General features: G+C 49.9%; 1 protein-coding gene across 1 annotated transcript in view; it reads right to left on the bottom strand.

Moving 5' to 3' along the window:
• The window catches only part of Katnal1 (katanin catalytic subunit A1 like 1), a 41102-nt gene that overhangs the window by 14832 nt on the left and 12299 nt on the right, over positions 1-13971 (bottom strand). The window contains exons 3-7 of the mRNA XM_051162853.1: positions 10773-10935; positions 2781-2908; positions 2318-2423; positions 1204-1362; positions 139-265 (exon numbers count right to left, since the gene is read on the bottom strand). Coding sequence (XP_051018810.1) covers positions 139-265; positions 1204-1362; positions 2318-2423; positions 2781-2908; positions 10773-10935 — 683 coding nt within the window. The remainder of the gene's footprint in view (positions 1-138; positions 266-1203; positions 1363-2317; positions 2424-2780; positions 2909-10772; positions 10936-13971) is intronic.

Here is a 13971-nt window from a genome sequence, read left to right as displayed (position 1 = left end):
CAAGCAGGTGGGTGGTCGAGCGAGTGACTAAAAACAAATCCCAGCTGCCTTCGAGTCCGTGCAGAGAACTTCCAAAGCACCGATGGGACAAAGCTGAAAGAGGAGCGGCGCCTTTGGGCCTCATTAAGGGCCAGTTACCGTCCATCTGGATGAGGAGCTCGGCCTTGACCCTGCGACTCGCTTCATGTTCGTCCGACGTCCCTCTCCGACTGCAGATAGAGTCTATCTCGTCAATGAAGATGGTGGTGGGGGCATAGAACCTGGCCTTGGCGAGAACATTTAAAGTACCCAGTCAGTGCCCTCACAAAGCACTAGGCATTTTTAACTAACGTTTGCTTTTCATTCTAAAATAGTGGCAAACGAAAGCTGCACTTCTCGTCTGCTGAAGTGCCACCACTATCTTGTCACTGACTCTCATTTTAGGACAAAGCAAACCAGAAATAAAACGTACATCAATCCAGAAATAAAACGTACATAGTTGGTGATGCTGGGTGAAAGACACACGGAGAGCCACTGCATCATTTGGTTTCACTTTGTATGTGTTTATTATTGTTTTGAGGCAGGTCTCACTGGGTAGCCCTGACTGGTCTGCAACTGGCTATGCAGACCATATTAGCCTCAAACTCAGGCTTAGAAACCAAACCCATCTGTCTGCCTTCCAAGGCATCACCATCACACCTGGCGGCTCTTCCTAGTTTTATGATGAGAAATTTCCATCATTGGGGAAAAAAAAAATGTCTTGGAAACAATTTCAAATCAATCAATATCGAATGACAGATCTGCCTCTGGCTGGTTTTTAAAAGTCTTCTGGCTGGGCGGTGGTGGTGCACGCCTTTAATGCCAGCACTTGGGAGGCAGGTGGATCTCTGTGAGTTGGAGGCCAGTCTGGTCTACAAAGCAAGTCCAGGACTGCTAAGGCCTCACAGAGAAACCCTGTCTTGAAAAACAAACAAACAAACAAAGTCTTCTGTTCCATTCATGCACTAAACATGCAAAATGCTAGTCACCTCACAGGACAGGAGGCAAAGGACCTTTCCTCATCTCACAGAGAAAGATATGGCGAGGTTACACCAAGTGCCGCACAAATGCACAGTGCCTCACGTGCCCACAACTAGCACAAGACACCCACACTGCTCTCTCAAAAGATCACAGGGTGCACAGGCCAGGATCCCGAGGACTCAGCCCAGGTGGACAAACACTCACCATTTCAAACAAGAGACGGACCAACTTCTCAGACTCGCCTCGGTACTTGGATGTCAGGGTGGACGAGGACACATTGAAGAAGGTTGTGCCACACTCGGTGGCGACAGCTTTAGCCAGCATAGTCTTACCCGTCCCGGGGGGTCCGACCATCAGCACACCCTGAAATTTCAAGGTGAATTAAACAGCGTACTAGACGTAACGGCTTTTCCTTAACTATCATCATCTGATAACTCTGTACACGTGAGGATCCTCACTAAAACATAAACTCAGTTGTCATGGTGAGATCAGTGCACTTAGCAAGAGCATCAAGAAAACAATGAAAGTGGTTTCTCCGGGTGTCATGGGTCAGCCGCAGCCTGAGATGAGCTCAGAATAGACAGGCTGAGCGGGTGTGCTGCCCACGCCCGTGATCCTGGCACGTGGGAAGTGTGTGTGGAGTGTTCAGGGTTGGAGGCTAGCTTGGACCACAGAGGATCCTGTCTGATAAAACACAGAGACAGGGAGGGAAAGAAGGAGGGAGAAGGGAGAAAACAACAGCCCCGGGCAGAAGGGAACCTTCCCACACACTCAGACAGAACCTTGAGGGGAGATGTTCCTATAGTTCTGTGGACCAGAGTGACCGCTCTGCGGCTCAGTGGCAAAGGGGATCCTGTTCTTGCAGAGGACCTGAGCTCAGATCTGCACCCACATAAGGCTTAAAACCACCTTGACTTCAGCTCCAGGGGATCTGACGCCCTCTCCTGGCCTGTGGAGGCATCTGTACTCACATGCACAGTCTCCTACACACACACACACACACACACACACACACACACACACACACACACACATACACACACAATTTAACTTGCTTAACTTTTATTTACAGGAAAAGACATCCAAAAGTTCTTAAAAATCAACCTGTCACTCAGCACCTGAAGCACATGGCTTTGATGACAGCAGCTTCACTGTCCTGAGCCCCTCCTCTTGCTGTGTGGCCACAGCACATCCCAACTGCAAACCCTCCTCACCCCACCCACCCCCCGCCGGGTGGAGAAGCTGCCCCCTGGTGTTAGCACTGAGCTCCACAGCAGCAGCATTGCCCATCACTGTGCAAGCCTGTCAGAACTCTCACCTTCCAGGGCCTTCGGATGCCCTTGAAGAAGTCCGGCATCCACATGGGAAGGACAACAGCTTCCCGGAGCAGCTTCTTAGCCTCCTCCAGATCGGCTATGTCGTCCCTGGGAAAAAGCAGCCGCAGACTTAGTCAAGAGGCACCTCTGATTTATGGTCAAAGTTAATTACTTTAAATTTGTTTACTTGCAAAACTATTCTTATATTAAGACTGTATTCTAATTCTTACTTTAAAAATGACCAGTGAAAACACCCTGGCGTTATTAATCAGAACAGAACGTTATGCCCTGAGCAAACTTTGCCAGCGCGTTAACAGCAGGTCAGCGCGCAGAACTTCCCAGTTAGATGCTGAGGGGCTCATTATCACGGACCAAGGCATCGTCAGGAGCCCGGGAGGGGACAAGCGGACAGCCACCCACCCACCCCCACAATCTGTTTCTTCCTGGCTATCGTTCCAGACCCACCAGTGAATGCTAGGGTTCCTGGACACAATGTCCCGCTCCAGGGCTTCCACCAGATCTTTATCGTACCCAGCACCATCAAACTTGGGGATTTCGCCATCACTTGCACCGTCCTGCATATTTTTCCTTGCCTGGAGGTATGAATACAAAAGTTATGGCCAGTAACAAAATCACTAATTGATATCATTACTCTTTCAACATATAGTGTTCTGTGCATGCATGTGTGCATGTATGTTCGTGTGTGTGTGCATATATGTGCATATGCCAGAGCCTGCACATGCTGGCTCTAGCACTAAGCTACATTCCTGCCCAGAGTGGTCTCTTTAAAAATATCTCCTGATTGCTCAGATGCTGCCCTGCCCTATTTAACTCCTCAGAAATAGCTAAAGGGTCAAACTTATATAACCGTCCTCACATCTACATCCTTGAGGGACAGTTCCAGGCAAGAGTTCACTGACCCTTACTGGATCCATCAGCTGGGGCAGGGGAGGGGGGCTGCCTCTGAGCACTGGGTACAAAGGATTTGCACACCTCCTGGTGTGAAAAGAAGAAACAAATCACTGAGCATCTGCCTTGTGACAGAGTAGCTCACACAGGCCTCACTTAATGAAACAGCCTGGCACCGCGACTGCTTCCCTTTCTTTCCAAGTAAGGAAAATGGGCCTCAGAAAAGCTGGGTGGCGAAGATGAAGTGTCAGAGCCAAGTTAGGCTCCAGCCGTCAGTAAACATGAGGGCAGAAAATGCAGCTCAGGCCTCCATGTCTTCCTAAAGCAACACCTTTCCATGGCTTTCCAATCCCACAGCTGCCTGGGCTACTTAACCCTGTGTGCAGCAGATGGCAGAGCTGAGAGAGGCCTGGAGCAGCCAGTACAAAGGCTACAGGAAAGATGGACCCGGGACCTTTCCTGCACACAGTGCACTCAAGGGTGCCCCACCCCCACCCCCGTGCAGCTCCCTGGGCCCATCGCAGAGTAACTCCATGCTGTGGGAACTCCATGCTGTGGTAACATGTGAGCTCCCTCTCAACTCTCCCACCTCCTCCTGCTGCTCAGAAGACCTTTTTCAATCATAGGATTAGGACCTAAAGAAATGTTTGATCTACCTGAAGTTTTTACTAATACTGTGGCTTTAAGAAAAAGAAGGAGGGCTCAGAGGTTAAGAACACTAGCTGTTCTTCCTAAAGGTCCTGAGTTCAGTTCCCAGCAACCACATGGTGGCCTATAGCCATCTGATGCCCTCTGCTCACATACAGGCTGAATACTGTATAAATAAATAAATATTAAAAAAAAAAAAAGAAAGAAAAAAGAAAAAGAAGGAGTTTAGGCTATATGAGCTGCAGGGTCTACAGGATTCAGTCAGTGCTGAGGACTGAACAGGGAAATGCTCTGATTTTTCGGATTTCAATCACAAGAACAGCTTGAATGAGTAGAGCCATGTTAGCCCCTGTTCTGTCAGAAATAAAAATGAAGGGCAAAGGTCACGATGAGGAGACAACAGAACACCATAGACCTCTCCAACTCTGTCTGAGAGAAACATAGAGGCCCAGTCAGTACCATGAGGAAACCAAACGGCTCAGTTGGCAGAAGTTCTGGGGCTCTGTGGCACGGACTAAACGGCCAAACAGTGTCCTGGTGGCCTCTTCTTAAGGACTGACTTACTCGGGCAGTATGGGGCAGGGCTAGGCTAAATGCCTACTAAAATCCTTGTCGTTCAAATGGCGTATGTGAAAACTGACTATTAAAATGGGCAGACTTCTGACAATACAGCAAACATCAGCAAATCTAAGACAAGCCCTGTCTTCTACGGCATGGCTTGGCCACGGCTACAAGTCTCATACCGGCCAATCCCTGGGAACGCTGTGGCCATTTTATTCTAGAAACAAAGCGGTAAAAGTGCCAACAGGAAGCAGCACATCTGGTCCTACTAAGGCCTCACGTGCCTTTGTAATTTGAGACTTGCCAAGGTAAAAGTGACGTTAAACTGTCACTTTCAACATGCGATGGCGCACGCCTTTAATGCCAGCACTTGGGAGGCAGAGGGCAGGTGGATCGCTGTGAGTTCAAGGCCAGCCTGGTCTGCAAAGCCAGTCCAGGACAGCCAAGGCTACACATAGAAACACTGTCTTGAAAAACCAAAACCAAACCAAAACAAAACAAGATGTCACTTTCACACAAATGTCCACATGGCCGGGAACCTCAGCACACATCAAGAGGAGGGGAACACCCCAAAGCACGGGAGCATAAGCAGGTGGCTGTGAGCAGGTCACACAGCCCACCTGATCCCGTGTGGTCCAGGGCAGGAATGACGATGCACTCTGTTGCCCTAGGTGCTGCAGAGCCGAGCCATCAGTGCGCTGAACGAGGGCTGGAGAAGTCTGGGCCTCACAAGAGTGTGAATAACACAATCTGACCTGTACCGTAGACAGCCCTACTGGCTACTGTTGGGAAGGACGACAGTGTGGAGGAAAAGTGGGGCTGAGCCACTGAATGGCCTGCCTGGCACGTCCCCACAGACATGAGCAACTCTCGCATGAGGACCGCATCCAGTTAAGATGGTGAAGTGAAAGGTATGTCTGGGAAAGCTAAAGCAAAACCATCAGTAAAAACAGGCGGCCACTGTCCTTACAACAAACGAGTTAGCAGAGGGACAGCCACACAAACACCGTGTGCCTGAGCAGAAGCAGCCGAGAGCTCACTACTTTAATGAAACAGGTTTCAAGCAATGAAGCTCAAACCATCACTTGGGATGTTGTAACGTATGTCTAACACCAGGCTGGAAGGTCACAAAATGACCTCCAAATTTTTTTCTTAGTTTTGCATACTGGTCGTTACAATCAGAAATATCGAGCTTTTGACAAGTGTGGAGGCTGGCATACTGCCTTTATTTTCCCACTAAAGCAAACTACTTAAGTTTCTCTTTACTAATTTATAAATTATTCTAATTAAACCTTAAGGATGTTTTTTGAGTAAGGCCTTGTCATTCTGTCTGAAGAAAACGAGGCTCCACGTGTAGAGGCAAATATCTATAGCCTGCAGTCAATGATGGATACAGCTTGTCCCCAGTGCAAATAGAACTTGCATTTTGCTTCGCAGCTTCTCACAGTGTGGGGCTAAGTGGCTGAGACCCAGTCAGCTACAGAAATGATGGATGAACCATACCAGGGACTGAGGACCAGGTGACAGATGGCTCACACGTCATGCCACGTAAGCTGGGGCAGTACTAGTGGGGCCACACTGCCCACCAGCTGCTCTGTCACTAGGGCAGAGCGTGGGCCCGTAAGAAGCAACGGAAGAGGCAAGTTTCAGGTTAGCATAGGCAATTTCCTAACAACGGGTCCTGGTCAACAAAGACACCGACTTCCTAGTCAGGCAGTGAATGTCTTGGATGATCTGCAGATGGCCTGCGGTTCTTTCAATAAGGCTGCTGCCTCTCCCGTGTCCAATTTACCCTCTGATGCCTGGCTTCAATGGTCAAAAGCAGACACAAAATTTCTTGGACATTCATTATTTCTTTCCTCCCTCCCTCCTGCTCTCTCTCCACGCGGGGGAGCAAATCCATAGCCTTACACATGCTGAGCAAGCATTCTTAACACAGAACTATAGCCTCAGCCTCAATATATCAATTATACATATTTTTTTAATTTAAGTGTGTGTGTGTGTGTGTGTGTGTGTGTGTGTGTACAGGGTCTTGAGGAAGCCAGACACGTCAGACCCCTCCTGGAGCTGGAATTGCAGGACTGAGATTCATCCGAGCAAACTCAGGTCCTCTAGGATAGCAATATGTGCTCCTAACCACCGAGTCGGTGCTCTGGCTCCAATACCTCTTCTGTAAAACACTACTTTTGATTAATCTTTCCCATGTCTTTATTAGTCTCCCACTGTCACGTTAGGCTAACAGCTGACATCCACTCTGCTCACTGTGTCAGTGTCTGGGGAACTCAGCATGCATCAGGTAGGCATTCTGAGGGAAGCACGAAGTGGGTCTTCTTATTTCCATCACACAGAGGAGAAAACCGGAAAACAACGTCAATAGCCCGTCTAAGCATAAACAGCCGTCCAGGTACTCCGGCTCACAATCGCTGTGTTCACAGGGCACACAGCTGCACCTGGTAGCTGCGTCTATCCCACAGCAGAAGCAAACACAGGACTTGTTAGACCAGGCCCCCAAACTGTAGCCCACCAGAGCCCTGCTGTTCCACAAAGTCCCACAGGCTGGCACGGTGCAGAGCCCTGCATGGTCCTAGGAAAACACTGAGGACGGAACAACAGATGTGCAGCAAGCCGTGTGCTCTCCGGTGCACATGTTCTGCTCACAGTGCTTGCGAGCCGGGTTAGTGTGCCAGGCTCTGTTCTAGACACAGAATTCAGCAGTGAAGCAAACAGAGACCTCTGCACTCGTGAGGCTCGGGCCGAGGTGAGAGGACACCATGCACGTGTCAGGCAAACGTAGTGAACACCAGGGGAAGATGCTGCAAGCGGCTGTGTCCCTCACAGGTTCCGAGAACAGGGGCAGAAGCAGAGTTTGCAGTGGGCAGTCAAGCCAGCCAGGCCATGTACATGCTGGTGGAAAGTTTTGAGCAGAGGACACAGGGCAAGCCATGTCCCAGGCTGCTGAGGGCACACAGACCAGGGGCAATGGCGTCCTTGTGTTCTGGCTCACGCTCTCTACAGTGCACAGGATGGCTAGCATGAGCAGTGGATTCTGAGAAAGGAGAAAGGAATTAAAGATGGCCACTAAGACGTCACATCCAATCTTCCCAGGTATGAAATACCACATTTAAACAGAGCTCACAGACCCTCGGCAACTTGATAGCCTTGAGAGTGGGAACAGTTTAGCTCAACAAGAACCTACAGATTCTAAAATCAAGAGGCTGAAGAGGACGCTCGCTGAGCGAGGCTGAAGTACAGCAGGGGCACTGACCCTGAGGAGACTCATCGACGGGACACAGCCTGCCCTCCCACAGCCTCAGAGCTGGCCTCTCAAACACCAAGACAATAACAGGCGAGAAAAGAAAACCAATGTGGATTTTTAAAAAGCAGTGCCAATGCCTATGTATGTGCAAGTCGGACACAGGTAGAGAGATAAAAGTGGCGTACAAATACAAAAGTGAAAAGCCACATCACTGCATATTAGCTGATATAAGGCGGAAACAGGTGGATGGTTTAATGCCCAAAGCTCACAGTAAGACTGCTCTTAAAACACATCACTGATCAAAACACAGCCAGTCCACGTAAGGGAAGCTCTTCAGTCTCTAACGTAGGAGAGACATGCTGGTAAACATGCTGGTAAAGCCATGACACCTTCAAGGGCTCAACACTGTTGAGTGCTGGCAATGGTGTGGAGACCTGCAATGCCCACCCTCCCAGTCACAGTACAAACTGCTAACACCTGCCTGCAAAGCCAAGTCACACGGTGCCCGTGATGGCACCATTCCACCCCTACTTACTAAGTGGATGCGTAGGCACAGCAAAGAAGAAAAGCCACCCACGCTGGCACCACTCAACCGTTCCAGACTAGACGACCCCAACCTTCCTAACAAGGAGACAGATTTAGCTGTACAGAAGAATGTGTGATTATTATGGGGAAAACTTACAGTAAGTACGAAAGCATGGAGAATCTCACAAACACACATTACACAGAGAACGAAAAGGGAAAAACAACAACAACAAAGATCTAATTCCCAAGAACAGGCGACTTCAAGCCAGAAGCTACGAACCCACAAGCCACCATCACAAGATGACTGGTTACTCTAGGAAAGAGGGAAGGGGAGGAGACGGAGCATCAGGACCTGGGCTTCTGACGTCCCAAGCACCAATGGTTCTTGACCTGGGATGGTCACATTTATGACAAGATGGCTACAAGAGTTACTACAAAAACTGGTTCTTGTTAGCTTATGATAGACAATTATTATATTTTCAAGAACTTCATAATCCAGTTGTGAAACACATTTAATACTAAATATTAAACCTCATCAAGAGCTTATAACATGTTTAGGTTAAAAAGATATTACTTTAATCCCCTCACTTCCTGATTACCACTGTCTGTGCTCTACACGTTTCTTGTTGCTGTTTTTTGAGACAGGGTCTCTCTGTGTAGCCTTGGCTGTCCTGGACTCACTTTGTAGATCAGGCTGGCCTCAAACTCACAGCGATCTGCGTGCCTCTGCCTCCCGAGTGCTGGGATTAAAGGTGTGCGCCACCACCAGCTTATAAATTTCTGAAATCTCTGCAATGGTGGAAACAGCGCAGAGTGGGGATCACCCTCGCACGGAGACAGAGTACAGTGAGGTGCTAGAGCACCCCACTGGAATCAAGCACAGAACTTGGTGTGCTATGAGGCCTCAACGCGCCTTGTTGACTGTCTAGACTTTGAGCAGTGAAGGGGAAAATGGCAGTGCAAAGCCAACTTAGAAGTATGCCACTGGAGGCGGGGGAGCAGGCTCAGGGGGTGAACACCAGACAGCAAGATGAAGGCGTGAGCGCAGACACCAGCACCCAGCCCAAGAGGACCCTAAAGCTTGCTGGCCAGTCAGCCTAGCCAACTAGAGCTTAGGGTTAGCACAAGACCCCGTCTCCAAAACTACAGTGGAAAAGGATAGAGATGACTGGTGTCGACCTCTGACTGCCACACACATCTGCACAGCTGTGCACAGGCACAGGCACTCTTGTCATCCCCCCCCCACACACATACACATGCTGTCTCTATTAGTTTTACAGTATAAAAAAACCAAAAAAAAAAGAATATTCTTCCAACATTTGAAACTTATCCTCTTCGTCAATGTTGCACAAGTCATGGACAAATGAGCGAAGTTGCCGGGGCCTTTGCTCTTCGCTGTGTTGCTACCTTCTTACCTATGAAAGCAAACTGACCACCAGCACCCGTGTCTGTACTGCACCCCTCAGTCTGCAGTCACAGTCAGACAGAGACAGACGTGGGCCCAGGTCAGCGAAGGCACCTTCTCGAGTCTGTAAAGGGCACTGGACAAACAGCGGCCCATGCCTCATGTCACTCACGTCTATGGCGACTCACATATGTATGCATGAATTATATATGAACACACTTCTCCAGAAAAGTCATTCTTAAACACCCGTCAGCACCCCACAAGATGATAATTCATAAAACAATTCGATTATGACTTATGCACTTTAAGTCACTGCTCATTTGTGCAGTCAACAGGTGTCAGCAGGCTAGCCTGGTCTTGCTTCCAACACCCCTCCATGTGTGTGTCTCGACGCTAACCATCAGACAGAAGCCGGTCACCATGGCCAGCTGCTTATGTAACGTGATGAGACAAAGTGCTTTAGATGGCGCAGCTGAGCAGTGAGTGAGTTCAGTGAGGGACACCTGTACCGTGTGACAATGTTGCCTGGTCGCCCTGTTCTCAGTGTAAGAGTCACGTTTAAAAACCAAGATTGATTGATTCAGTTGTGGATTTCTATTCTCAAATCCAATCCAGACTTGGCTGGTGGGCTGAGGAGGAGAATGGGGGGCCCAGACCCCACCCCTTAGTTTTACTCTGAAGAGAGGTGTAGGGCTGTCTTATAAACTATTGGTGAACGGCGCCCAGAGCTTCCACAGGCACAGCCAGGGCTGCTTCTGACCTTTCTTCTGTTAGAGCTGCCGCAAAAGGTCCGCCTTACTAACACACCAGTACCTGACTACGTCCGCGCTGAGCCCGCCATTTGCAGTTGGCTTAGTGAAATGCTGGCTTGAATTGCTCGTAAGAAGAAAACATGTACAAGTACTTGTAGTTTTAAGTCCTGTCCTTTAAGGAAAAGGTGTGTGCTTGTGAGTGTGTATGTGTGCATTTACTTAACTAAATACGCCTGCCTATACCTCTGTGTGTGTGTGTGTGCACACTTACTACCCCTCTATAGTTCTGTGCATTGTGATGTGGCCTTTGAACTGTTCAGAGCAGTAGGGGCCTGAGGACCCAGCAGCAATCATAATATCCGCCAAAGCCCGGGCTGCCTGTGAAGGAATCGCAGTCTCGCCTTGTCATCTCTGCCTCTGGCTCGGCAGTCCTTGTCCCGACTTGCAGGCTTGTCACTCTTGGATATGGGGTGCGCTCGGCCCACGAGTCCTCGGGCTCCCGCGCCCACGTCTTTCCTCAGAGGCCTTACTTCACGACTGGGACGCCTGATTTGAGGAGGAGCTCTGACAAAAGCAAGACAGTTAAATAGAAATTAATCAAAGACAGGTAATTCCACACCGACTTCCTCGAGAGACTATCGGTTTCCCTCAAGGTACAATGGTTGATACAATTATAAAATATAGGTGACACCTATGGAACGATTGCTTTGCCAAAAGTAATCGCAATCACCAACAGAGGGCGCCACAGACTGCGCCCACCTGTTAGCCTCGGTACCTTAAATGAAGAGGAGTTGGCTCAGAAACAATGAAAACCTTTTCCCTAAAGTAGTTTAAAACTACAAGTACTCGTATACTTTAGATGTTTTCTTCTTATGAGCAAGATGACTTTCTCCACTTACACTGGAGAAGCCAGCATTTCACCAAGCAAACTGCAAATGGCAGGGCTCAGCGCTGACATAGTCTTATAAACAAAAGCATTTATGTGGGATGGGTGTCAGAAACTGTTACAGGGCTGCAGGCATGGTTAATGCTGTCAAGGCATCCACAAGGGACCCTGGAAGGCTCAGTGCAGCCTCTTGTGAACATGATGCAGCTTCTGTCGTCGTCTGACACACTGAGCCTTAGAGGTCCCGGCACAGCACTGCGGCATCTCCCTGGTGGGGAGTTCATCCCTTCAGAGTTCATCTCCGTTCTCAAACCCTCCCTCATCCTATCTCCCTAGCTTGTCCCCGCCCAGGGCCATGGTGGCAGCACTGATGCCTGTGGTACACAGTTCAGACCCCTGTGTGCTGCCACTTTTTCCTCCCAACAGCTCAGGAATCATCCCTGTCTCCAGGCTCCTGGGCAGTGTGTGTTTCTCCTAATGCTTTCATTAGCATATCTTAGTTACACACGCTAACGATCCCGTCAGGACATATTCTCACGCAGGTGTATCACACACTTTACTCACCAACGCCCTTGTTAACCCCCCGCCTGCTCTCCCCCCATTCCCACCAACCCCTTTGCTCTTCCAAACTAGCTTCTCTCTTTTCTCTCGCTCTCTCCCTCTCCCCTGCTCTGTGTGTGTGTGTCCCAATAGAAGTTTCATTAGCATTGGTCACAGGAGCTTGAGGACCTAACCAATGGCTGAAAAGGTCTCTCCCACCCCATTAACTCAGTGAAGAGTGGGGCCCTATAAGGCCCTCCCCGTTCCATGACAGAGTGCTCAAGGGCCAAGTGCCTTGTGAAGATCCTGTGCATGTAACCATGGCTGCTGAGTTCAAGGGCACAGCAAGCCCTCTGTGGCTGGAAGTGAGCAGTTCAGGTTCCCGCCCCTCCCCCTCCGGCCAAGCTACCTCTCTGCCCTCTTTGTCTGCAGTGCCCCCTGCAGCTCTGGGGCTTTAACTCAGCACCAGGTTTCCTTCCTGGTGCCCTTGGCCCGACAAGAATAAGGATCCACACACTTCTGAGGGCTGCAGCTCTGACACTGAGCTGCGGTTAGATGGGAAGTGGCTCCGTCAGGCGTGGCCCCTGGTTCGTGGTTCAGCAGCAGCTGTGTGTGGAACCTTTAAGAAGCCTGGGGGACATAGGGAGTGGATGGGATAGACACTTATGGTCCATCCCTGTCCCGACTCTGATCAGAACCAACAAGCAGCTGCCTCCCACTCCTACCTGCCTGGCTCCCTTAACTTTCCTGCTCAAGGGAAGTCCCCAGGAACACGAGTCAAACCAAGTCTTTCCTCACTGGGGTTTTATCACAGCGGTGAAAAAGGCAACCAGGCCTGTTTGACTTACTCTTTGTTTGTTTTGAGGAAGAGCTAGAAAGCCTTGTGTGTGCGTGTACGCAGAAGTGTCTTTCCTGCACAAGTCCCGGGCATCGGTGACAAGGAGACTATCTTCCCTCCGCTCGCTGCCAGCAGCTGCCATTCAAATGGCTCACCATGGTCCAGCACGAAGCCTTTGCTCCCTAGGCTGAGCTCAGCCCCTGAGCTTCATGCAGACTCTCTGTGAGGCCTTGCCATGAATCCTGAGACAGTCCTAACTCTCGGCTTCCTACAGCTGCTCACAAGGCCCACCGCAGTCCAGTTTGAGCCCACATCTGGCTTGGTTAACTATGTCCTAAGACCCTTCCAAGCCTCTCCCACAGGCTGCCTTCCAAGGGGTGTGCCGAGCTTGGCCTGCATGCACTATTCTGATAGGCTCACAGAGAGCCTGAGTGAAGGGCTCAACAAGCTGCAGGTGGCATTTTCGGCAAGTCCCACGTCTCCTGGGAAGTATACGTGTGCTCTCTGCGTCTTCAGTTCCACCTCGCTGCTGTTGGACATGACATGTGTAACAGACTCTGTCGATGTCCCAGAGGACACCCTTGATTTCGTTCTGGGCTTCTTTGTCCACTGCCATCACTGCGCAGTGCCATGCTTCACTGTGGGGACTCTGTGACAGCGTCCAGGCTGAGTAAGCAACAAACTCAGGATGCTTCTTTTTTTTTTTTTTTCATGATGTTTCTTAAAAAGAGAGTTTGGTGGGGCTGCACGGGGCCACTGGGCTCAGCCCTGATGGTCAAACAGACCGACACTCTACGAGAACACAGCTTTTCAAAACCAGAGAGCAGCTAGTCCATCATATCTGCACAGTGAATCAATACCAGCCTGCTATTCTACACCCAGCTACCACTTAGGAGCCACAGGAAGAGGCAGATATTCTAAAATAAAAACTGATAGTTTTATCACCAGTGGAGGCCTTCACTGTGAGAATCACTAAATATACATCAGCAAGGATGAAAGGCAAGCAGAAAGAGATGGATGAGGAACAGACGTGTAAACGGGCACCTCACAGTCCTCCAAGGCTGCTGGAATCCTACCCTAGACCACATATTCTTCCTGTGCTAGGGATGCAGCAGTGACCAAGCCCCAGGTATATGATGGGGTGGGGGAGGGGTGGGAGCGGACAATAAGCACACGTGAGGTCTGGTAGCAGTAAGAACGAAAAGATAAAAGCTAAGTAGGCTGGACTCCTGAAATCATCTGAGCAAAGCCAAAGTCAGGGTGTCGGCCACTGGACCCCAGGGGGAAGCTGCAAGCCCGTCCTGCCTCCCTGCCTGGCTGCACCTGCTGCACACCC

Source organism: Acomys russatus, chromosome 19 (genome assembly GCF_903995435.1).
Source record: "Acomys russatus chromosome 19, mAcoRus1.1, whole genome shotgun sequence".
Taxonomy (NCBI): Eukaryota; Metazoa; Chordata; class Mammalia; order Rodentia; family Muridae; genus Acomys; species Acomys russatus.
This window is presented reverse-complemented; position numbering and strand designations above follow the sequence as displayed.